The 22504-nt window shown below is 48.6% G+C and overlaps 7 protein-coding genes; 3 read left to right on the top strand and 4 right to left on the bottom strand.

Annotated features, from left to right (window-relative positions):
• The first annotated feature begins 954 nt into the window (after positions 1 to 954).
• On the top strand, positions 955 to 2369 carry GSTUM_00007543001 (uncharacterized protein). XM_002839503.2 has 3 exons: positions 955 to 1792; positions 1841 to 1917; positions 2020 to 2369. The coding sequence occupies exons 1-3, from the start codon at positions 1549 to 1551 to the stop codon at positions 2296 to 2298; spliced, it is 600 nt and encodes a 199-aa protein (XP_002839549.1). The 5' UTR covers positions 955 to 1548; the 3' UTR covers positions 2299 to 2369.
• A 621-nt stretch (positions 2370 to 2990) lies between these two features.
• GSTUM_00007542001 (uncharacterized protein) lies at positions 2991 to 5004 on the bottom strand. XM_002839502.2 has 8 exons: positions 4959 to 5004; positions 4556 to 4816; positions 4378 to 4472; positions 4293 to 4329; positions 4180 to 4255; positions 3942 to 4122; positions 3736 to 3887; positions 2991 to 3667 (listed from the first exon to the last, which is right to left on the bottom strand). The coding sequence occupies exons 2-8, from the start codon at positions 4742 to 4744 to the stop codon at positions 3354 to 3356; spliced, it is 1044 nt and encodes a 347-aa protein (XP_002839548.1). The 5' UTR covers positions 4745 to 4816; positions 4959 to 5004; the 3' UTR covers positions 2991 to 3353.
• A 1507-nt stretch (positions 5005 to 6511) lies between these two features.
• GSTUM_00007541001 (uncharacterized protein) lies at positions 6512 to 10223 on the bottom strand. XM_002839501.2 has 14 exons: positions 10155 to 10223; positions 9957 to 10010; positions 9783 to 9890; positions 9609 to 9717; positions 9480 to 9554; positions 9023 to 9415; positions 8614 to 8963; positions 8487 to 8552; positions 8318 to 8428; positions 7824 to 8262; positions 7550 to 7768; positions 7102 to 7491; positions 6898 to 7050; positions 6512 to 6847 (listed from the first exon to the last, which is right to left on the bottom strand). Exons 2-14 carry the CDS (start codon positions 9975 to 9977, stop codon positions 6675 to 6677), a joined length of 2607 nt encoding a protein of 868 aa, XP_002839547.1. The 5' UTR covers positions 9978 to 10010; positions 10155 to 10223; the 3' UTR covers positions 6512 to 6674.
• A 3525-nt stretch (positions 10224 to 13748) lies between these two features.
• On the top strand, positions 13749 to 15403 carry GSTUM_00007540001 (uncharacterized protein; the record flags this gene model as incomplete). The annotated part of the gene is made up of 5 exons (XM_002839500.1): positions 13749 to 13889; positions 14027 to 14496; positions 14574 to 14691; positions 14768 to 14946; positions 15010 to 15403. The coding sequence occupies 5 exons, from the start codon at positions 13749 to 13751 to the stop codon at positions 15401 to 15403; spliced, it is 1302 nt and encodes a 433-aa protein (XP_002839546.1).
• Positions 15404 to 15991: 588 nt separating this feature from the next.
• On the top strand, positions 15992 to 17131 carry GSTUM_00007539001 (uncharacterized protein; the record flags this gene model as incomplete). Its single annotated transcript, XM_002839499.1, has 4 exons — positions 15992 to 16022; positions 16106 to 16342; positions 16402 to 17039; positions 17102 to 17131. 4 exons carry the CDS (start codon positions 15992 to 15994, stop codon positions 17129 to 17131), a joined length of 936 nt encoding a protein of 311 aa, XP_002839545.1.
• A 31-nt stretch (positions 17132 to 17162) lies between these two features.
• GSTUM_00007538001 (uncharacterized protein) lies at positions 17163 to 19012 on the bottom strand. XM_002839498.2 has 5 exons: positions 18712 to 19012; positions 18430 to 18530; positions 18202 to 18373; positions 17649 to 18138; positions 17163 to 17567 (listed from the first exon to the last, which is right to left on the bottom strand). Exons 1-5 carry the CDS (start codon positions 18797 to 18799, stop codon positions 17537 to 17539), a joined length of 882 nt encoding a protein of 293 aa, XP_002839544.1. The 5' UTR covers positions 18800 to 19012; the 3' UTR covers positions 17163 to 17536.
• A 999-nt stretch (positions 19013 to 20011) lies between these two features.
• Positions 20012 to 21995, bottom strand: GSTUM_00007537001 (uncharacterized protein). XM_002839497.2 has 9 exons: positions 21774 to 21995; positions 21579 to 21705; positions 21437 to 21527; positions 21256 to 21387; positions 21079 to 21192; positions 21005 to 21018; positions 20882 to 20945; positions 20474 to 20816; positions 20012 to 20422 (listed from the first exon to the last, which is right to left on the bottom strand). Exons 1-9 carry the CDS (start codon positions 21943 to 21945, stop codon positions 20358 to 20360), a joined length of 1122 nt encoding a protein of 373 aa, XP_002839543.1. The 5' UTR covers positions 21946 to 21995; the 3' UTR covers positions 20012 to 20357.
• Between the last annotated feature and the right edge of the window lie 509 nt (positions 21996 to 22504).

Below are 22504 nucleotides of genomic sequence, written 5' to 3'. Positions count from 1 at the left end.
CAAAAAGGGAGTTGCTCACCCCAGAGTCCTTCAACTCGAAAAACATGTATAGCTTAAACGTTCTTCAGCTCCGGGGCCGGATACCTCTAATATGTCGGGTATCGCACATGTGTGGCTTTAGTATAGTGGCGGTATAGGAACAGTCAGTGAAACGTCTGCTACCTACCGACATCTCAGGGGACCGGCTTTCTAGTCAGACCTTGCAGCTTTACATTAGACTGAATGAATGGAGCACTCACCGGCTCAGGGACCCAATAGAAATGGACCCAATCCGCTGGAAATATGTGCCACAATTGCACTGTGGTACTCCCAGGGCAGGCGCATGTGCGGCAAAGTCGAGAGTTGGTTTTCCGAGAAGGGCAGAGCAGAGATCTTCCACTGGAAGAGGTCTGTGGCCATTTTGTGCTTCAGAATTAGCCACACTTTAGGGCCCGACCGGCCCTGCGATTCTGGAGGACCGGAGTCCTCAGTAAACTCCAGAGCCGGAAAAACCGAGACGCCACCCCGTAGCCATATACAGACACCCCCACAAACCGCAGGTGACCCCGAGTGGTCTACCATTTTCCAACCAAGACGGTGTGGGACAGTACGGATGTGATCTGCTCGAAACTATAAGGGACAGCAGAGCCAGAAAGAACTACCAACTGTACATATACCATAGCTCGCCTGCCACGAGCGTAGAACGCTTGTATGATGCAAGGAGAAAAGTGTTTGGTATGATAGGAATCCTCGTGGTTCCAAATGATCATAAAGCATCACTCGCTTTAGCCCCTCACAAGGCAGATACTCAAAGCGCAATCTCCCACGCCCCCACCTCCTCCACTATTATGCACAATGCCAAGCCAACGGAGCCCCTCAGCCCCCCGAGCCACAACACAGTCCACGCATTGATTAATAAATTTATTGAAGGGGAAAAAAAGGCATCTGGTCTGCTCGATAATCAAGACCCATCGCCCCCCCTCTTCAACTGAACAATGGACCCCCAGTTGCGAACTGAGGCAAAGAAAAAAAAGGCCGTCAGGTGCCCCTGCATTTTTAAGCGTATTGTACGTACGAGTACAGCAGAATATTACCATGGCACAATATTTATGACTTATGACACCTCGTTTGGGGCCGTTGCAGACTGATAGCCCATTATATTGCGTTGATATCATGATAAAAATCAATGCCAAGATACCGTGCGATGGGAGAGCCTCCCCGCTATTAGGCAGCACTGGCCCGATAGCAGGTTTGCCTACCTATCCCACTTTGGCGGGGTATAAAACCCCCCCGCTATTGGGCTAGAGCTCTCAGAATCTCCATCAACCGCTAACCATCACAACAAATCGCTACTCGAGCACTTTCACGCTTACGAACAGCATCGCATCACCCTACCGACTCGAACTAAAAACGTCATAGCTGTGTCTGCCCTATCTATCATACCCTTATCTACTCGAGTACTGCAGACTGGTCAAACCCTACTATCCACCCCTCTGCGTTCATTCAAAACTGCCTTAAAACCCCCCCCCAACATCACCACCGAAAAACCTTCACCAAAAACATCTCATAATGACTCACTACCTCCAACGATCAACCAGAAAGTCCGATTTACCAATCCCCCTAGACTACCGGGTGATAGACGTGCTCCTGGAGCTCTGCCGGAAGGGCGAACTCAAAGAGCTGCAGGAACTGCTCTTCACGCTGGCGAATGAGGCCCCGCCCTCGGTCCTGCCCCTGGACCTCCTGACCGCCTCCAAAGGCAAAGAATCATTGAACAACACCCTCCACATGGCCTCCGCGAACGGTCATTACGGTACTTCCATCCATCCATCCATTCACTTGTTACTAACTCTACTCACAGAGGTCGCCAGATACCTCCTAACCCTGCTCCCCAGGCCCACCCCGACAAACCCAAACCCACACAAACCGCATGCATTCGTGGCCCAGCGCAACAGCAGTGGGAACACACCGCTGCACTGGGCTGCCTTGAATGGGCACCTGGACATTGTCAAGCTGTTGATCGAGCGCGGGGGTGCGGAGCCCACGGTCACCAATAATGCCGGGCACAACGTTCTGTTCGAAGCCCAGTCGGCTAATAAGGAGGATGTAGCCAAGTTCCTCTTGGAAACATGTCCGGAGTTGGCGGCCCCTATCGGACGTACGGAGGAGGTGGTGATGGAGGGTGAAGGGGAAGGGGAAGGGGAAGGGGGAGCGGCAGAAAAAGGGAAGGGGAAGGAAACCGAAGGGGTCACCGGGGGAATGGGAGAGCTGGAGATTTCTGCTGGAGATACTAAAACTAACAAGGCTGGGAACGCTTGAACAGTGAGGTGGTTAGCTAGTCTAGTTAGTTTCTTCCATGCCTTTCATATTCTACAAGCGTTATACCCTAGTGCCTGCCTGCCCGCCGCATCATTGTAAGTAGCCGGAAAAGCTTCGAAATTGAGCGCCGTGAGGCGCCGCGGTAAAAACCTGTGATATCATTGCCTGTGCTCTGTTCTAGAATCGTCAGTCCATTACCCTGAAAAGCGAAGCCAAATTCCCGGGAGGCTACCATTATGGCCTAACCTACCGGTATTCCGGCATCAACGGCGGTGACTCGACAAACAGGCAAACAGGCAAAACAACCGCCCAGGCCCGCAGAGATACTCTCACTAGTGGGTCCCGCTTGTTAGCCAAGATTACAGCATGTAAGCCTAGTACGTAAGAAGAAAAAAATAAGACTTGTTCCCTGTTTCCTACTCATCGAGTGACTAATCGTGAATGCGAACTTGTCCTTTGGCAACATTCCAATTTCATTAGGGATAGCCACCGGGCCTAACGTAGACAGGTAATGAAGGCCGAGTGAGGGAACAGAAAAATCACAACCAGAAAGACCCCGACAGATAAGACTTCATATTATCACTCTCCTTTTCCTTCTCCTTTCCGGCGGACGCCCCACCGGGAAAGCGGGAGCAAGGGGGGAAGGGCGGAGAGGCAGGACAAAAAACGCAAAAAGGAAAAAAAAGCCCACAAGATGGATAAAAAATCATCGTTGACCACGGTTCGGCACTGTCGAAAATACATCCAAAACAAGATAAGCCGGCCAGCATATAGATAGCCATAGTAAGAACACAGAAAATTCTAACCCGCCCTTAGAGGCTAATGGACAGACGGACAGAGACTCAGAAAGTAGGTAAAACTCAAACACCCTTCCACACGACCAACATGCCCCCTACAACCATCTAGCCAAATCCCACACAAGAAAAGGTAACGAGAAAAGGGAAGAGGGGAAAAAACGAATAATAGAGCACCGAAATAGAAACATACTCGCCCTATTCACCGAGTGCGTGAAAAGCAAGGGCGAGAAAACGAGACCGGATTCACGCAACCAATACTTAAGGTTTCATAACTCCGCCTGCAGGCTTCCTCCAAAGTCCCACAGTCTGCTTCTCTATCTCCTTCTCTTTCTGGCTTTCGGGGCTGATACTCAGCGCGCCATCCATTGTCCCACCCTCACGCAGTTTGTGGATGGCCCTAACAGTGTCGATAGCAGCGTGGAGGGTTTTTCTAGCGTTGAAGTTTTTGCGAACGACAGGGAGAAGGTCATTGCCCCTGTACCCTTCCACCAGGAAGGGGTGCTCTAGGGCCTTGTGACAGGTCATGCGGGCACTCGGATCTATGGTTAAACAACCACGGATGAAGTCCCGAGCTGCCAGGGGTGAATTATTGTCAGCGGAGTGGAAGAACAGAAGGGAGTGTGGGAAATGATGGGAGGACCTGTTTCAGAGACATCTTTCCAGTAGTCTTCTGGCTCGAATTTGTAGTCTGCTTGGGAGATCGCAGTTACCTCATCTACATGGTTATCCCTGTCGAAGGGTGTGTATCCACAGAGGAGGAAGTATGTAATAACACCGATAGCCCAAACATCACTAATCACAGTTAGTACTCGAAAGAGGCAGACCCGACAGGAGCGCAGAGCTTACACTGGTTTCCCGTGACCAGTCTTGTTGAAGATTTCGGGTGCCATATATCCCGGTGTACCGCATGTTGTGGTCAATATATGGAACTGCTCCTCATCCATTATTCGAGATAAGCCGAAATCAGCAATCAGCAAATCTGAATTATCTTCCGCAGTCCTGAAAAGCAGGTTCTCGGGCTTCAAATCTACATTCCAAATTAATCAGCATCTCAACTATTCAATCTTTCAACTGCGGAGTCGACCTCTGTGCACGATCCCGTGATCGTGCAAGTAAGCAACTGCCGATAGAGTGGCGCGAATGAGATCGGATGCATCAGACTCGTAATAGGATCCCTTCCGACAAATCCGGTCAAACAATTCTCCTCCGAGAGCAAGATCGGTGACAAGGTAAACTTTAAATAGTTAGTCTCTGAGAAGCCCCGTGGCGTATATAAGGGCACTTGCGATTATTCATAGTCTCGAAATAATCTACCAGAGTGAGAATATTTTGATGACCCATAGAAACCTTCTTCAAAACAGCGATTTCGTTTCGAACCTAGCGCAAACAAACCAGGGGAAAAGTGATTAGACCAACATGGTCTTGGGGAAAAAAATTTGCTCGTGGTAAGGTGGCCTTACCATGTGCTCCCTTCCAACCATGAGTCTCTTGTTAATGACCTTTGCAGCATAATACCTCCCTGTGTCAATATGGACACACTCTTTCACGACACTGTAACTCCCCGAGCCAAGTGTTTTACCAGTCTTGTAACGGCAAGGTTGGACCTGTGGTTTTTGGGGGGCCGATGAGTTTTCGGGGACCGCGCTCATTGCAGTTTGATAGCTCGGTTAGAGAATTGTTATGGGAAGCGACGATGTGCAGATCAATAGCTTGGACGGGGTCTAAGCTGGTTCCAGTCAGCAACAAAAGGGACGGAAGTAGGGGTAGTAGATTTCTGGTTTCAATATCAAGCGATAGGAGAGTGTGCAGGATGGAGATGGTAAGGCGAGAGAGTACCAAAGCGGGGGGGGGGGGACAGTTAACTTATGGGATTTCAAAAGTCAGACAGAAGATGTCAGCTCGAGGGCAGGTGGTGCGGGCGCATGGCAGGATGGAAAGGTAGGAAGGAGGGAGGGTTTGGTGGGACTGAGGCTGAATAACAAACAACCTGTTGGTTGGTGTGGCACCGTGGTGCCGGTGATGGTGCTGGGAAGTTGCCGTCAGGGGAGGGGAACTGTACGAGTACTCGTAGAGGGGTACGGTGATAACGAAAAGAGTCAAAACTCAATTCCCTGAATACACTCTATCACCATATCATACCGTAGCCCACTGGACTCGTGAAGCAACAGAGATATATATATGATGCCAACGAAATTTGAGATCAATTTAACGAGTTGGGTATATAGCCAAATATTCCACCAAACTGCAAAGCACACCCTAGATGCTCGAGTGGCATACCGCAGTGCCTGTACTGCCAGAGCCTTTATGCAACTGGGCTTGGAAGAGCTGGGCGGAGAGGGGGTGGTGGTGTCTGGCCTTTGTAACCGTTGATTTATCGTACCTGAAGGTTAAAGCCCAATTCCGTTCTAGTGTCCCTTGGAAAAGCACCCTGCGGACTAGTCAGTCGCGCAAGGGCTCTAGACTACCAGTATAGACTGTACAGTGCTATGATACCATATACACGACACAGTACAGTATTAGTGCAATACCAGTACTCTACAGCAGAATTCCTAAATGTTGGTGCTTACCGGTACTCCACTGCTCGAGCACAGTACTTGAGTACTGTACTACTAGTACAGTACAAGTATTGTACCACAATATACCGGTATGCGAGACTATCTGCTCCGATTAGGCCTAATCCCTGCAAATGGCAAGCACCACACCACAACACCCGTGAGCATACTCTTATCGGTATCCTATTATGATACAGACAGGCAGCAGGCACCCATCTGACCCTACAGTAGAGGCTCAAAATCACCACCACTCAAGGGCGGCGTCCCTAGGGATAAAGTTACTGTAACCAACCATCTGTCGGCATGCTCGATACGGTAGCCTACCACATTCTTAACTCTTGCGATCCGCTATTCCAGTCTTGGAAGTTTCAATAAGCCACCCTGCAATTCTAGCTCTTCAAGATACTGTACGAGTACAAGTATTAGCCTACCGGTATGCGATACTGGAATGCTATCATACACCGCTCACTCTCCCGGAATCCTGCTAAAGCGAGAAGTGTAGAGTTTTATGCTCCAACACTGTATTATGATATAAGGTACCGTACGCAGACCTAAAAATGCTACTGAGAACACTCTCTACGCATGGTAATACTCTCTGCATCAGAACGTCGGCTTCTACACACTTTCCGGGAAGCCAGTGATTTCCTCCAATACCCATGCCGGTATCATACTAGCCTTTGGTTCGACTCCATGAAAAATTGTTCAGCCTGAAATACAAACACTCAGTTTACTACTGGGGCATGATAGCATCTTACATCTAAACAGTACTTTGAGCGCACCGCATCCCTCCCCTAACCCACCGCACCCAACTCATATCACATCCCATGTACTCGATCGAGTACAATCAAAGAAAGATACCGAAAGGTGGTTTCACCAAGGTTTTTATTTTTATTTTAGGACTACAAGACAAGATCGCCATTTGAAAACTAAAAGTTGCGCCCCATACAGAATCCAAACATACATGGAAAAATAGGAACGAAAGTTGAAATCACGATCAATGCTACCCCCGATGGCATGGCATGGCCCCTTAAACATACCACATGGCATGTTTGATGGTATCATGAAGAGGCCTAATATCAGCCACATCGCCCGGGTCCCTCTTCTCACCAGAAGTAGTGGTCGTGATTGTATTGCCCTCATCAGCAACCTCATGAGCACGGGCACGAGATGATGCTAGATGGGCGTAATAAACCGCCGGGACTAAGAGATTGTTAGCGATAGTCTCAAAAAATGGAGAGAATTTAACATACTCAATGACACAGAATTACTGGCGCGAATGTAAGTGTAGCAGGAGTTGTAAACCAACGCCTGGAACATATCAACCGGCATTTTGTTTTCATCATGGATGACATGATAGTGAACCGGGCGCGCAGTCCCTTGGATGGCATTATGAGCCGCAAGGTCTAATATGTTAGCAAAAATGCACCTTTAAAATGCAACGCAGGAGAACTCACAGAAATCGTATTCGGTTGGATGAGTAACATCACGTTCAACGATTGTTCCAGGGAGGCAATTGCCGTTCCTGTCTTGCGCGTTGCGCTCGACTGGGAAAAAGCGAGTATGATGACGCTTAGAGCAAATGGTGACAGTGATCTTTGGGTTATAGTCGGCCTGCAAAACCTTGCATGCCTCCCTCATATCACGCAACTCGTCGTCAATGATCTGTTTATATTGGCCCTCGCTAACACCATCGCGGAAATAGAAGATACGCATAGGTATCTTGGTGGTCTCCTGCCGAAAGGCGCGCAAAAGGGTACACATGAATTTAACCATATTGTTGGTAGTAATGCACTCCTTGCCCTGACCATTTGTGTTGCAAATGGCTGCAAAACGACTACCCTGCACTAAATTTTCGAGAATCATTAGATAAAGATATTTGCCAAGCAACAAAGAGAGACATACTATCAGTAGATCCAACCATAGAAGCAAAAGAAGCTTTGGTGATCCCCGGGGCTGGATGAGAAACATCAGCGCCCACGATGATACTCGCCTCCTTGCCGAAAAGAGGGTGATCGCTCTTGTCAAGAAAACAAGTCGTGCCACCAAGCTTAGCATTGACCTTCATGCAAACGTTAGAGCAATATTGCGCCTTTGCCTGAGCCACATGCCTCGATTGGACGCCTATTGTCAGGGATGTTAGTTGAGTCGAAGGGGGAAAGGGGGGAGGACAGCTCACATTGAGAAACAACACCAATGTTGAGCTCACAGAATGCCTTAATCTCATTGTATGGCTGGGGCGATTTGGCACTAAGAACGAAAAACAACATTTGGGGTTTGGCCTGGACTTGATTCCCGGCTTTCTTGTAAAGCTCGAAAATATTAGTCCCGACGGACTTCTTTGGGTCCGCGTACATGATTATCGGTTCCTTATTTTGAACTTGCCCACCATGGCCGATGTATACTGAGACCAACTGCCGGATAAAGGTTTTCACAGTAAGCTCATCGCAGTTCCTCTGCGGCGCGAAGATCATGAAACCCCAACCCTTGAGTGGGGCACCGATTTTAGCAAACTTCTTCCCGCGAAGGTCCCATTTACCGTCGCGTGGAGTAAACACACGATCGGTCGAACCGTCACCATAGCAAATCTTGGGAGCGTTCAAAATACGACCTTTGGACTAAAGCGAAGTTAGAATAACTACCTTGCGAAATGCGAGTTAAATGTGTACAAACCTTGATCATATTGGTATCAATTTCCATACCATATTTTGTAAGGATGGGATCCTTCTTCCAATCCAACTGGGCCACATTTGACTTGATTTGTTCCATGCGGATAGTCGGGCGCTGTACCAGGAATGTTAGCACGAAATCCGTCCAAAGTAGTGATCTCAGGACAAAGTACTTGAACAGTAAATTTGATCATTTCCGCCGTTTGACGATCATCGAGCTTGAACGGATAACGTTGGCCCTAGAAGTGGTGTTAACTTGAATTAGCGCGATCCAACTCTCCATGATAAGAGCAACCCTACCTCCTGGATGTGGCACAGCTCCATTGGAAAAACTTCACCCTTCTTCCGGGTCTTGACTAAGGGAAGCTGAGGATACTTCAGTCTCAAATTGTACTGCCTCAGGAAGTAATCATAAGCGGTGATGGTTTCAGTGGTAACACCTCCATCAGCGTTATGACGCTTCATCTCAAATGTGTAATCAATCGCATTCTGGTCAAATCCCTCGATTGTATAAACCTTCTTTCGAACCTCGGTATCGCGCTTACGATGGGTGCAGAAGAAGGAGACCCGCCTGAGACGGCGCAAATCACGAGATATCACGCCTTTACCGTGCTCCTTAACAATCTTTGATTGAAGATCCTCGGGAGAACCTATTATAGAAAGCTTTAGTATCGATCAAAATAACAAAACTAATGAGGGGGAATGCTACCGTTCCAAGTCATACGGCACGCAATGTCCAACACTGTGCCCTGACTCCAAAACACAGTCGTTGCGACATCAACGTTGATGGTAAGACGACCACCTTGAGTAGCACGAACCGATTGGAAAATTCCCTTCCATGCTTCAACACCGCGTTCCATTGGGGTTTTCCCAGCTGATTGGAAGAAGGAACGTTTGATCGTAATAAAATGCTTGCTGGGGGTCTCCCGCATGAGGTGGTCAAGGAAATTAATCCCGACAAGAACATCATTGTCCAGGCGATAATCCCCCTTCACGAAGGCCTCAACGACCTGAAGCGGGACCCTACCAGACTTTTGAATGACGACACGATGTTTGTTATCTCTAGCGGGTCCGCCACCTCGCCTCGCCGGACGACCATCACCTAGAGAAACTATGGTTAGTGATGGTTGGTAATGGTGAGAGAATGGAGATCCGGATAACTTTACCTTCATCAAGGTCGACACTGGTAACATGACGATCTCCAAAAGGGAACGAGGTCACAGACCATGCCAACTTATTGCCTATATATGGTTTAGTAAATTATGTTAGATATGAATCACCAGGGAGTCTCCTACCATCAAACAATACAGTATTTTTTGCGGCTCCGAACTCCGATTGCAGTTTGTCCGAGAACCAAATTTTCTTGATCAAGGCACGCTTCTCATTACCAGAGCCAATGGTAACCTGCTCCAAACTTAACACCTCTGAAAGCTAAAAACAAAAGAGAGTAGAAACAGAAACCAACTTACATCGTACTGGTTGATGGCAAGAGTGGGGAATCTAGAAACAGCATATGAATTCAAGGCGATAGTAGCAGGTCTCCCTTTAGTACCAAAGGCAGGGCGTTTCGGAAGGTCCTGTTGCAGGTGGTTAGGAGGGGCAAAATATAATGAAGTGAAATAAGGGAACAGATGAAAACTTACACCTTCCGTATGAGTAGCCATTGGGTTGTTTTGATGAGTACTTTTTTTTTTTTGCTTTTCAGCTGTTAGAGTTAAGGAATGGTTGATGAAATAATGCGGAAGAAGTGAATATTTTAAAAAGCAACCAAGAGGTAGTGAAAATAAAAAGCAGAAACAGAGGATGATCAGGAATTATATGAAGGGAGGGGATTAACTTACTTGTATGATGGGTAGAATTTGTGTGTTGGGTTGACAAGGTAGATGAAAGATGAAGGTGTTAGGAAAGTGTGGGGAGAGAGGGAGAGAGGGAGAGTTGATGTCGAGATAAGAAGGGGGGAAGGGAGGGAGGGAGGGAGGGATGAAGTGAAGGAAGGAAGAGAGAAGGGAGGGGAGGGAGGGAGGGGGGAGGGAAGGGAAGGAAGGGAAGGAAGGGAAGAGAGAAAGGCTTGTGTGGGTGGGTGGGGGTGGACGTTAGGGCGTGAGGTATACGGCTCCTTTGTGACGCGTACCTATGTGGGCAAGCGCGATCACAGGTCAAAGGGCAGGAAGAAGCCGAACCTATGTTTTCTGGTGACCACGACAGAATTGGTGGTGGACACTGGAAAGAACAGGAGTGGAGGAGGGCAAGTGGGGAACAGGATGCAATTCGTGATGTTTCTCTTCGGAGAATAGATGGAGGATGTTAAGTACGAGTACCGTACCGGTACGGTACTCGTACTGATACAAAAGTCAATGGACGGATAAGGGCCCGAAAGCTTGGTTGCTGACAAGCCCCACATTTATTACTTCAACACACTCGCTTCTGTTGCCAACTGGAGTTCCCGGACATCTCGCCTTAAACAGCTAGCGTTCTCAACTACAATATGCCTAGCGAAAAAAGTGTGTCGATCATACAATCTTAATGGTAGCGCACGGGGTGTCTCATAACTACCCTACCGGCAACCCTTCACGAAGCTTATTTCATAGCAAAACTTTCCTGGAACCCCATGGGCACAATGCCCCACGCTCACACAAACGCCCTTGGTTTCCACAACGGATTACCATAGCGCAGAACCACCTGCTATCTACCATCTGAGCAGGCTACCGGTATCTGTAGTATTGCACAGGGACTGTACTAGTACAGCCACTTTCCTGAATGAGTCGAGACCAGTATGGTACAGTTTTTCCAACCAGAGCGAGAGAGATCTGAGATTTTTCGGACGTGGTGTGAGTTGCACTTATGTGAAGGCATATCCAGAATTTATCAACTTATAGTGTGCTATGATACTTCAATACCAAGAAATTATAGACATTCACATTGGTCGTTGATAAAATTTTCCTTTTTGTTTTTTAGAATCCCGCAGACACACTTACGGCTCGTGATCACCTGCTCAAGGTCTCTTCCCCCCGCGAGCGCACAGCATTATGAACCCGTATGATACGGCAGATGCTGCAGCTATCTAAAAAAGACCAAGATCGTTATCCACCCACACCATCATCATCACAGCCAGGGAAACCACCCAATTGACCCCGACGAGCCTCATTGGTGTGAGGAGCACGGAGATCGTCTGTCATCATCAAACTAAACCTTAATGGGCTCAACAGCTGAACAGTTTGGGTTCGGTATCCCGTTATGAGGCTATGGCCCCTGTCAGTGAGTGGATGGAGGGTACAGTACTGTATATGGGGGTCGCTATTCCCTTGAAAAACGAGGGTCTATAGGTCCTGTATCGGCTATGACACGTTGTGTGCAGCTCAAGAAACCAAGGAAGGCACTCTCGCTGGGCCAACCGGTCCACCCACAATAGGCTCTTTTACCATTTTGCCGTGGCGGGGGTGTCTGGAAGGCCTAAACTTTCGGAACCTCGTTCCCCTCTACCGACACAGAATTAGGCCTCAAACATCGTATGCCGAGTGATGCATGATGAACATACCATTCAACTTTATGATGATGTGGTTCTACAAGACCAGCAATGACCCATTGGTGATACCAATACCAGTATCATATAAATTACCTACAGGAAATTACCTCCCTATCTATCAAGAGGAGCGTGATCCTGCAAGACCATCCCACAAGTTTCACCTCCACCCCCCCCCCAGTCTCGTCACTCTGATCAATAATAGCTGGTCTGCAGACACCTTGATAATAAAACATGATATGTGGTAATCATAATGCGATGGGTTCGTGCATTGATTTTTAGGCCGCCCGCTATAGTTACACCCAGAAATTACCATTACTGGTAATGCGCAATGGAATATATTGGGCATGAATTGAGAAGATTCTCATTTGCTCATGTTTCCACCACGATCCTTGGGGCATATTTTCCCTCTCACAGCACGTTTTGCCTGATGGGGTTGTCAGTATTTTGCCCCCCGCCAAGAAGGAGTTGGGATGAAAACGCAAGAATCATATCATAGGTTAAGAAAGTATGCGTTGTGTAGAGGAGATCTTGGCCATAGAACGGGATCTTCATAGCTCTAGGGGGGGGTTCTTTTTCTTTTTTCTTTTTTCTTTTTAACATTCTTGGAAAACTTAGGCCGACAACCTTTCCTCTCAGGAATGCATCATTACTATTATGGTCTATGTTTTTCCCAAGTAGTTTGTGCGCGAGTATTCCGGTGGTATAGATTTGGTATGATACCTACAATAGCATAAAACCTACGGTAATGGTAACGTCGTGATAAAAACCTTTAAGCGAAGGAACTTATGATTGTTATCATGTCAAGAGCCTGACCGGGATATATTGGGGGAGCATCTCTTTGCCCCTAAAGGGAGTGAGAGGGTTGGGAGGTATGTGCGGTACAAGTACTGTACTGTAGGAGGATGATAATGTACTCGAGCATAGTGGAAATTCCCTGAAAGTGCAATAAAAGGGCACGATAATGTCACTTATGATGTTTGCGCTACTGAATCACATTGCGATCAATTTTTGAAGCCGTGACTTTGACCGCCGTTTGTGACCTGGTGTTTTTGTTCATGACATAAACGTTGATGCCTGTGCCGTAAAGTGTACTCGAGTATAGTACCGTACTGTAGTGTGCCACCACTCCCCCTCATTGCTAATTGGGGGTAGCGGTACAGTACTGCACCCGGTGTTTTGGATTGCCGCGGCCTGACGCGTAAAGTGTATTGAGGAAGACGCGAACCGTTTTGTTGCGCGACTCAGGTTCACCCTAGCAGTATGGTCGCGTCATACCGGTACATACCGGGACCAAGTGGGATGACACGGTTGCCATGCCGTCCTAGCGATGCTAAGCCTTTTTCCCCACCCCGCGGCTATCTCGTCAGTTGCTCTGCGCTACCCATACCCCCTCCTCTCTTTTACCTACATCCTTCGTTCCTGATCACACAAACTTGCAGTATCTTTCTTAAGAAAGAAAAAAAAGGGAAAACAAAATCAAAAAACAATCAGGCTCTATCTAGGTGAAGGAGGAAAGGAGAAGGGGAACAAAAAGGCGGGAGAGACAAGAAAAGGGAAACACGGATAGCAGAAGGAGGAAGTAAGGGGAGAGCCAAGCAAAATTGTCCAATCAACTGACTGATCTCTTCTTGGTTGCTGACTCGCTGAAGCTTGTCTCTTCCCTCATCTGAGCTTCCCTACTTCATACCCTTCCATTACTTGCTGCGCATCAAAGCAACAGAAACATATCTCACTAAACATCAAACTACCAAGCATTATACAGATGGCGGACGAGAAATCCCCTCCTTATTCCCCACCTGCCAGCAGTAAGAGCAGCCTTACTTCCAGACCCAGCACTGGCAGTTTAAGAGCTGCTCACCCTCCATCTCCACGTTCACCCTCTCGGCATCCCTCTGTGTCTTCACAGCAGTCAATGGCCGATATCCTCTCTAGCCCTCCAAAGCAAGAGGGTGTGCCACTACGGGACTGGAGAGCTGTCAAGGTGGGCGAACTGCTCAGCAATAAGGAGCTCTTGTTCGTGGATCTTGACACCCCGGTCGAGTCAGCATGCCAGGTGAGCCCTCCCCGATTTCTGCCCCCTAGTTCCAGCATCATGCGCCTGATATTATGACGTATTTGCATACCTTTCGTTTGATCTGTGGAATACAAAAAGACCTCGCCAAAATCGTTTTACTCACTCGCAGTGCTTAGACTCTTATCCACAACGAACTTTCGTCGCTTCCAATTAGGTCGTCCCCTAATGCGGAGTCCGTATGTGGGACCTTCGACTATAGCGACTTGACGGCATTTCTCCTCTTAATAATGGGGTTATATCAGCCCGATGAAGATGAGGACATGTCGTCTTTCGAAGAGTTGGCGAGGAAAGCTCGAGCAGGGGCCACTATTCCCGTAAAACTTGTTAAGGATCTCGGGAAAAAGGATCCGTTCATTACTGTTCCAGAGACCGAGGGCCTTGCCAAAGTTGTTGAGGTGTTTGGAAGTGGGGTTCATCGAATCGCGGTTGTCCGTGAAGGGACAAACCAGGTTATCGGGATGATTAGCCAACTGCGTCTAATATCCTTCTTCTGGGAACACGGCAGGAGTTTCCCTGCCATAGATCAGCTTTACCCTCGCTCCCTACGTGATTTGAATATAGGTTCTGGAGAAGTCATCTCGATCAAGTACGTATCCGGCGAACGGAATAGTCTGCGAAATTTATTTCGTAGGTTAGAATGCAATGGGGCTAACGCAGTCGTAGTGGGGACAAAAAAGTTCTCGATGCACTTGAATTGATGAATTCCGAGGGCGTGTCTTCATTGGCTGTTGTAGACAATCAGCACAATGTGGTCGGGAATATTTCGACTTGGGATGTCAAAGTAAGCTCATTCCCCCTTTGTATCATTGGTGCTCGGCATCCAATCTACAAATATCAAGCTGAATCTCTTTTCATAGTATCTCACAAGATCAAGTTCAATGCCTCTATTGAAATCCCCCTGCCTGCACTTTTTGTCAGTTATTTTGACAGACAGAGGGTTAAGCGATGGCAAAGACTCATATCCGGTATTTCACGTGAATGCTCAGTCAACCCTCGCACACACGGTAGCAAAGATTGTAGCAACACAGGCGCATAGGTGAGTAGGCCCCTCTAGAAATACATTCGTTCTACGTTGTTCTGACATTGAATTTGTTTGTAGAATGTGGATTGTCGAAACCCCTAGTCCGGCGTCTACTGCCCCACCAACACCCACTATACCCCCAGCAGTTGCAGTACCACCACTATCTGTGCTTTCCCCGCTTCCTTCTTCTTCTTCCTTCCCGATCACAGCACCAACCACCCTTACCGCCGGGGCCCTTCCAGGGGCGCATCTTAGTGGCAGGTTGATGGGAGTAGTATCTTTGACAGATATTCTTAATATATTTGCTAGGAGCGCTGGTTTGACCCCGGTGGACCCTAACGAAGCTAGAAGGCAGAGACGCAGAAGTTCTTCTAGTTCGATGAGAGCAAGCTTCGACCAGGGTAGCCGAAGCTCGCTTGATTTGCGTGAGCTTCGCGAATCATCGAGGTCTTCATTTGAAATTCGCAGATGAGCGTTGGATCTTACCCACTCTGGGGGGTTGATGAGAGGGTATATCGATCACTGATGGAGTTCGCATGTTTTTCCAAAACACCCCATTTCCCGTTCGAAGTAGTTCATTTGTATTATACACCTGATGCGAGTTTTTATTCGCTCTCCACGTGCATCGTACCGATTTTCGATTTTCAATCCTCACTTTCCCCCATTCATTAACGCTCAGTTATCCTTGGATAGGTACCGGGAGTAGGTTACCGGCAGGGACAAGGGGACGATGCGGGTGGGGTTTTCCAATTCCGTGTGAAGCAGTGGTCTTTTTTTTTTTTTTTTTTTTTTTTTAATATTTTTTCTAGGGCGGATCAAATTCTGTTTAGGTCCGCCGTCGAGGAATTTCCTCAACTTGTCATGTATTTTCTTCAAAAAACTTTGAAATAAATAGAAGCACATGGTCATCTGGGCGGAATAAAGAGCCAGAAATTATATCATATCGTACCGTAAATCACTTTTTTGCGCCAGTGTGGGGGGAAACCAGGATGGTGCCAAGATATTTTGAACCGCCTCTCGTGTTGGACGAACGACCAACTTCACACCATCAAACCACACCATGATCCTCGGGAAATTGGCCTTACGACAGAGTATGTCTACCTACCTAGCATGAAATCGTCCTACTAAATCGCTGGAATACGGGGAGTCTACTGATGATATCTTCGAATTGCAGGCCGATTGACTTCGCTTTCCGGGGCCGCAAGAAATTTCGCCAGAGCAATCACCTCCGAGCAGAATGGAAGTACCAACACGGGGCCAGAGGTGACTCCTGGAGAGGGAAGGGTCGGCATCTCCCAATCCTCAGATCCAACACAGTCCAGTAGTGCCACCGGCCCGGCCAGTGACAAATTAGAGGGTCAAAGTCAAGCCTTCACCAGATCCCAAGAATACGAGAATTTCAAGCAATTCCGTGCATCCCCTCCACCCCCCAACACTAAACCCCACCCAGCACTAACACCCAACTTCCAGAAAACACCACAGGAAAACTCGGCTCCATCCCCGGCCGGATCTACAGACCGCACATCGCCGTCAACCACCCCCCAGGACCGCGAGACATAACCCTCGAGCTCTTCATGGCCTCGGGCGCACACCTCGGCCACCTGACCTCCCTCTGGAACCCGGGCAACGCGCGCTATATCCATGGCATCCGTGACAACATCCACATCATATCCCTGGAAACCATAGCAGCGCACCTCCGACGGGCGGCCAGGGTCGTCGAGGGGATCACGCGCGCCGGTGGGTTCATAGTCTTCATCGGGACGCGCGAGGGGCAGGAACGCTGCGTCATAAACGCAGCCAAGATGTGCGGTGGGGCACACGTGTTCGATTGGTGGATCGCGGGGACTATAACTAATGCTCATAATCTGCTGCGGAAGAGGAAGGTTGTCGAGCGGGATATGGCGGATCGCGTCGTCTCGCTGAAGCCTATCGATGATGGCAGGGTCGTCGTGCCGGACCTTGTGGTCGTGCTGAATCCCATGGAGAATTCGGTTGCCTTGCATGAGTGTGCACTTGCTGGGGTGCCGACTATTGGGATTGTGGATACGGATATGGATCCGCTTAGGGTTACGTATCCGATTCCTTGCAATGATGATAGTTTGAGGGCTGTTCAACTTGTCGCAGGCATACTTGGCCGGGCTGGCGAGGCGGGGAGGCTGGCGAGGATTAGGGAGGCAGAGTTGGAGTCTGTGCAGGTTAGGCCTGAGGATGAGCAGCGGCCAGCAGAATATGAATATGACAATTAGATAAGATAATGGAGCGGACGCGGGAACGGATGCATTTGCGGGCCGTTAGGTAAATACGAAACTCCCTCTATTTGTATATACAATTCTGCTCCGTACTGTATCCTAGAGTTGAAACAAAAAAACGGGCTTCCTATAGACAGTGTTCTTGGGGAAATTGGTGGAAACAGAGAGGAAGGAAAAAAGTGCCAGACATCGCATCGTAAGAAACAACAAGAAAGAGGGGGAAGCTAAAGGACAAGGATGTATCACATGGTGTCAATCGTAGGTTCTCTACAAACAAACTGTCAAAACAAACTGTCTACCTATCCGCAAATGGGGCAAACATGAGATATATCATAGGAACGAAATGGGAAACCATCCTAGTGAATTGCTCTCATGACAGTTTCAACCCTGATAAATCCCTCATTAGCACCACTCACGCCAAAGCAAATTATCGTGGGGAGCCAGCGCAGTAGGGCTGGGAGAACATACACAAAGAACGTCCCCGCAGACACCGGCATGGCCCTCAACAGCGTCGGTCCTAGACCCTTCCAGAACCCCATGAACCCCTCCTTTACATAGGTCTTTGCAAAGCAATCCCTCATGTTCTTATAGGCACGATGACTCCCAATCCTGTCCGTCTGCATCCTACTTTTGACGACGTCGAGGGGGTAAGAGGCGAGCCAGAGCGCCTCTCCCGCAAGACCTCCGTAGAGTGCAATTTTCCACGACGGGATGTCGGAGCGGGGCTTGTTGCGAGATTCCATCTTCATGAGGTATTCGAATGTCAGGAACCAGACCCCATAGGCCTGAGCTTCTCGAAGGATGGTGACTACTTCGCCACGGTAGAGGCCGTTCGCTACGCCGCCGGTTTTGAGAAGCTTGCGGACGCAGTCTGCCGGGCCATCGTAGAGGCGGGCGGCACCGTGGGGTTGGGTTTGGAGGCGGATACGGACGTGCTCTATCGGACCGGAGATTGTACCTGGAGGGGAAGGGGGTCGTTAGTATGCTCTTGGAGAGGAAGGGGCGAGAAGAGGGGGAGCACTGTTTGCCACTCCAGCAGCGGCACCGGCAAGGTAGTATTGCCCATAGGTGAGGTCGGTTCTCTCGGGATGTCTCTGAGCGTTGTATGCCGCAATCCTGCGACGTGCGTCGTGGAATGCTCCAAACTGAATGCTGACACAGGCCCCTATCCCGATCAATGGAGTCAAGGTTCCCTACCGTAGCATAGTCATTAGCTTATATTGGAAGAATGTAGGAAGTTGGTAAGAACCTTATAAAACGCCAAAGTCCCTTCATTCTTATAAATCTTTGCCGCAGCATCCAGCGCACCCACATAGTGCGAAGAAGTCTGCAACCTAACCTTAACAATGTCTAAAAAATAGGAGTCAGCGACCCCCACCCATCCCAAGCCATACCACCACCAGCAGCGGCACTCTGCGTAGAGGTAATAAAAATCTTACCAAAAGGTTGTCCTACAACAAGTCAACTCATTAGTTTGCGCCCAACTCAAGACAGTCCAATTAAAGCACCTCGAAAAACAAGCAAAACAGACCTATAAGAACCTGCGCAACCCCTCCAACTGCCCCAGCGAATAGGTCTTTAAGAGTCCTGGTCAAACTCCCTTGGTCACTTCCGGTCATTTAGAAAACTTCTCGTTACTACCGCACGAGCCTAAGCACTGCAGTGGTTATTTTGAGGGAATAGAGAAGCAAGGAAACCAGGAAATTGGGGCCGTGCTGGGCCGGCTCGGAAGACGTAGGAGAAGAGGACGGGAGATGGAAGGGAGAGAGGTTTGGTACGTTTAACTCGTGTTGGAAACCCGGGTTTATTTGTTTGCAGCTCTCTCTCCCTCTCCCTCTGTGATAGACTAAGATCCGCGGTTTGTGCAGGGATGCCCCGCCGATAAGGTGATGTTGCGCAATGGCCGGGAGAGGGGTGTCCTGGAACCCTAACCCTACCTCTGGGGGGATGTCTGATGCCCACGAGAACATTTCGACAAGCAGTCAATAGGTAAATTACCATAGCAGCTGGTAGCACGGAATCCTCGCTATCCCAGCCACTTGGAGTCCTTCCGCCAGCGGGCTTTTTTTCTAAAATCTGAACCTAAGAATTTTGACCCAAAATTGGGTTCCCATCAGTGTTCGAATAATACGGTACGTTGCGGTATCGTGCACAACTGACTCTTCACCGTAAATTACAGTTGTGGGACACAATATCGGCGAATGCCATTTTACCCTCCTGAGTTGCAAGGCCGAGCTCGCTGTGAAATCCGTGAGTAGACCGTGCTTGACCCCGATGCCTCTCCTGACCCAGTCCCCTTATCCTCCCCCCTCGATCTTTTAGTTTACCTTCCGAATTCTTCTACACATACTTTTGATAGCTATCAATGGCGCGGCCGATGGCGTCTAGTGAATTTAGGGTGAGTTACCGTCGGCATTTTGTCGTAGGCTATACAGACATGACTTGCGAACCCTAATTTTGACGAGTGATAACCTATGAGTTAACTCTGAATCACGTTTACCCAGATTTAAGGGGGGCCCGGCTTGTGGGCGATAGAATTTGAGCACAAAAGCCCCTACAGACCTGTGGGCAAGGCACTGTATGGTCACCTACACTGGTGTACTGAGAGTATTGTACCCGACATTTTTTAACGTCTCCGGAACATGATGGTTCCCGCGAAGTCCGGTGCAGAGAATCCATCGCTTATGATATCGCAAGTGAATCGCTTATTTCCCCCCCTGGAGATTTCCAAAAATCGTTGGGTATGCTATCGCATTCTAAGCCTCATTTGAACGCATATAGCTAGGGCACAAAGACTACGTGGAGAGGGTGAGCCGGTGCTGGAAAGAGCCTTCTCTATCAAGTGGTTGTCTAAGATTATTCTACAAAAGAAAGAAGATAATAAAAGCCCAATCCAAACCGCCACCCCGCTTGGCTTGTGAACCATATAAAACAGGAAAGAAAGGAAGCCAATCTCCGGAAGAGTTGAACGAGCATGCACTTCACGTGTGCATCCAACAAAACAGAAGCAGTCCTACGATCGCGAAGGAAATGTGAGGAAAAAAATCAGAGACCCAACACCACTAACATCGCCAAGGGGAGTAACTCAAAGAGCGCTTTGCTGCAGCCAAAGGCTTACGTCTGCTAACACCATCGCTTCCGAACCCCCCCACTCCTGGCCACCTGCCTTTGCCTTCCCTAGAGCCCCAGCAGCTGTGCAGTCTTCTTAACCATGAGGTCCTCGTCAGGGAAAGATAATTGCTCTATGGTATGTTAGTAAGAGCACTCGGAACAATCGAACATGAGGAACTAACCGAGGCCAATTGCGTATGGCGTTGGGACCTCCGCGCCGGTGATTCTTTGGGCCGGGGCGTCCAAGAAATCAAACATGTATTCCATGCTCAGAGCAAGGATCTCACTGGCAACCCCGAAGCTGGGGAAGCCGCTCTCAATGGCGATCAGGTGATTGGTTTTCTTGACAGATTTCACGATGGTCTCAACATCAAGAGGCTTAACGGAACGGAGGTTAATAACTTCCGTCTCGACTCCATATTTCTTCTTTAGAGTCGCCGCCGCGGTGAGAGCTTGTCCAACGCAGCGGGAGAGCGCCACAAGAGTAACATCTTTTCCAACTCGCTCGATCTTAGCGCTTCCGATCTGTGAACGAAGTAAAAAGGTTAGCGCCAGAGTCTCCTAGCTAAGGAGATCCAATTGGAACTAACAGGTAGGACAAAGTCAGACTTCTGAGCCTCCTCTGACATAGGAAACGCCTGTCCGTAAAGCAACCTAAAAACAAACTTAGTATTTTTCTCTATCCTGAAGATGAAATACTTAAAGGGACCCACTCATTCTCAAGAACCTGCAATACCGTCCGGTTAGCACACCGCCCACCAAAGGTAAGGAAGGAGTAGGACTATACCACTACTGGGTTGGGATCTCTGATAGCAGCTTTCAACAGACCCTTAGCATCTTCCGCACTCCAGGGCGTAACTACTTTCAATCCCGGGATGCTGCCATACCAGGCAGAGTAATCCTATACCTGCGTCAATTCCCCGGCCGTGTCTGGGGTAGAGGTAGAGATTGTTGGATCGCTTACCTGAGAATGTTGAGCCGCCACACCAGAAGCAAATCCATTGGGTCCACGGAAAGTAATGCTGCAAGGCTGGATGCCTCCACTCATATAATGTGTCTTAGCTCCAGAGTTAATAATCTGGTCAATTGCTTGCATCTGGTCTTGGTCAGCTTCGGAGCATCATCAAATTGTACGATAGGCATACAGCAAAGTTCCAAGTCATGAATTCAACCACAGGGCTGAGGCCAGCGAGAGCGGCACCAACACCGAGACCAGCGAAACCGTGCTCCGTAATTCTTTAGGTAAGGTTAGCATATCCTCTCATAAACTCACGCCAGAAAACTTACGGCGAATCGATAACTCTCTTTTCGCCAAAACGATCCAACAATCCCTTGGTGACTTTGTAAGCCCCATTGTACTGGGCCACTTCTTCGCCCATAATAAGTACTTTCTCGTCCCTCTCCAATTCCTCGGCTGGTGGAAGTCGTTAGTGGGGGCAACCCCAACACAACACAATTCAACAATTTCGAGGAGCAACATACCAAGCGCCTCGTTCAGAGCCTCCCTTACCGTATAATCTCTCGTACCGCCAGTGGAATAATTTTTTTGCTCTGCCTTCAAAGCTTGAAAAGCAGTTACTCGGTGTATGTTGACAAGGGGCTTTCTGAGAGCATTTCCGGCAGCGCGGGAAAGGAAATTCCTAGCTACAAACATGCTGGTGATAATGTTTTAGGTAGCGGTAAACAGATGCCGGGTATCAAGTCGGAGGAGGGAGATGGTGGAAGAGGAGGAGGAGGAGAGATTGCTGAGAGAGCAAGTTGTCGGTGTTCATCCGGCACCCAACCCAAGAAAAGTTGGGACCAGGTTCCCCGAGAGCTGAATCAGCACATCACGTGGTATTAGCTTGAAGCTGCCCAAGCACGTGCCAACCCAGTCCTGGGACTCAGTAAACGCAAGAGCAGGGTAAACGTTTAGACCTTGTAAGACTCTTACCGATACCGCCGCAAATGAAATAATTCAAATTCAGGCGTTTCTTTGGTTATGGCTCAACTTACGGGCTTCATACTAGATTTTTGCTTTCATCGCAGCAGCTGATATGTGGTTGCGAGTGATTTTTTTGTGCGCTTTGGCCAACGGGATTCGAGCTTTAGAAAAAAATGTCGATTTTTTGTTCACATTCCGGCAAGCCAAAGAGGGGTTTGAGTGTAAAATCCCACTATTTATCTATAATATCCGACGGCCTTCAAAATGGCAATATAAAAAATTAGCAGAA

Source organism: Tuber melanosporum (genome assembly GCF_000151645.1).
Source record: "Tuber melanosporum whole genome shotgun sequence assembly, scaffold_36, strain Mel28".
Taxonomy (NCBI): Eukaryota; Fungi; Ascomycota; class Pezizomycetes; order Pezizales; family Tuberaceae; genus Tuber; species Tuber melanosporum.
The sequence above is the reverse complement of the archived record's forward strand: the minus strand, read 5'-3'. Positions and strand labels throughout refer to the sequence as shown.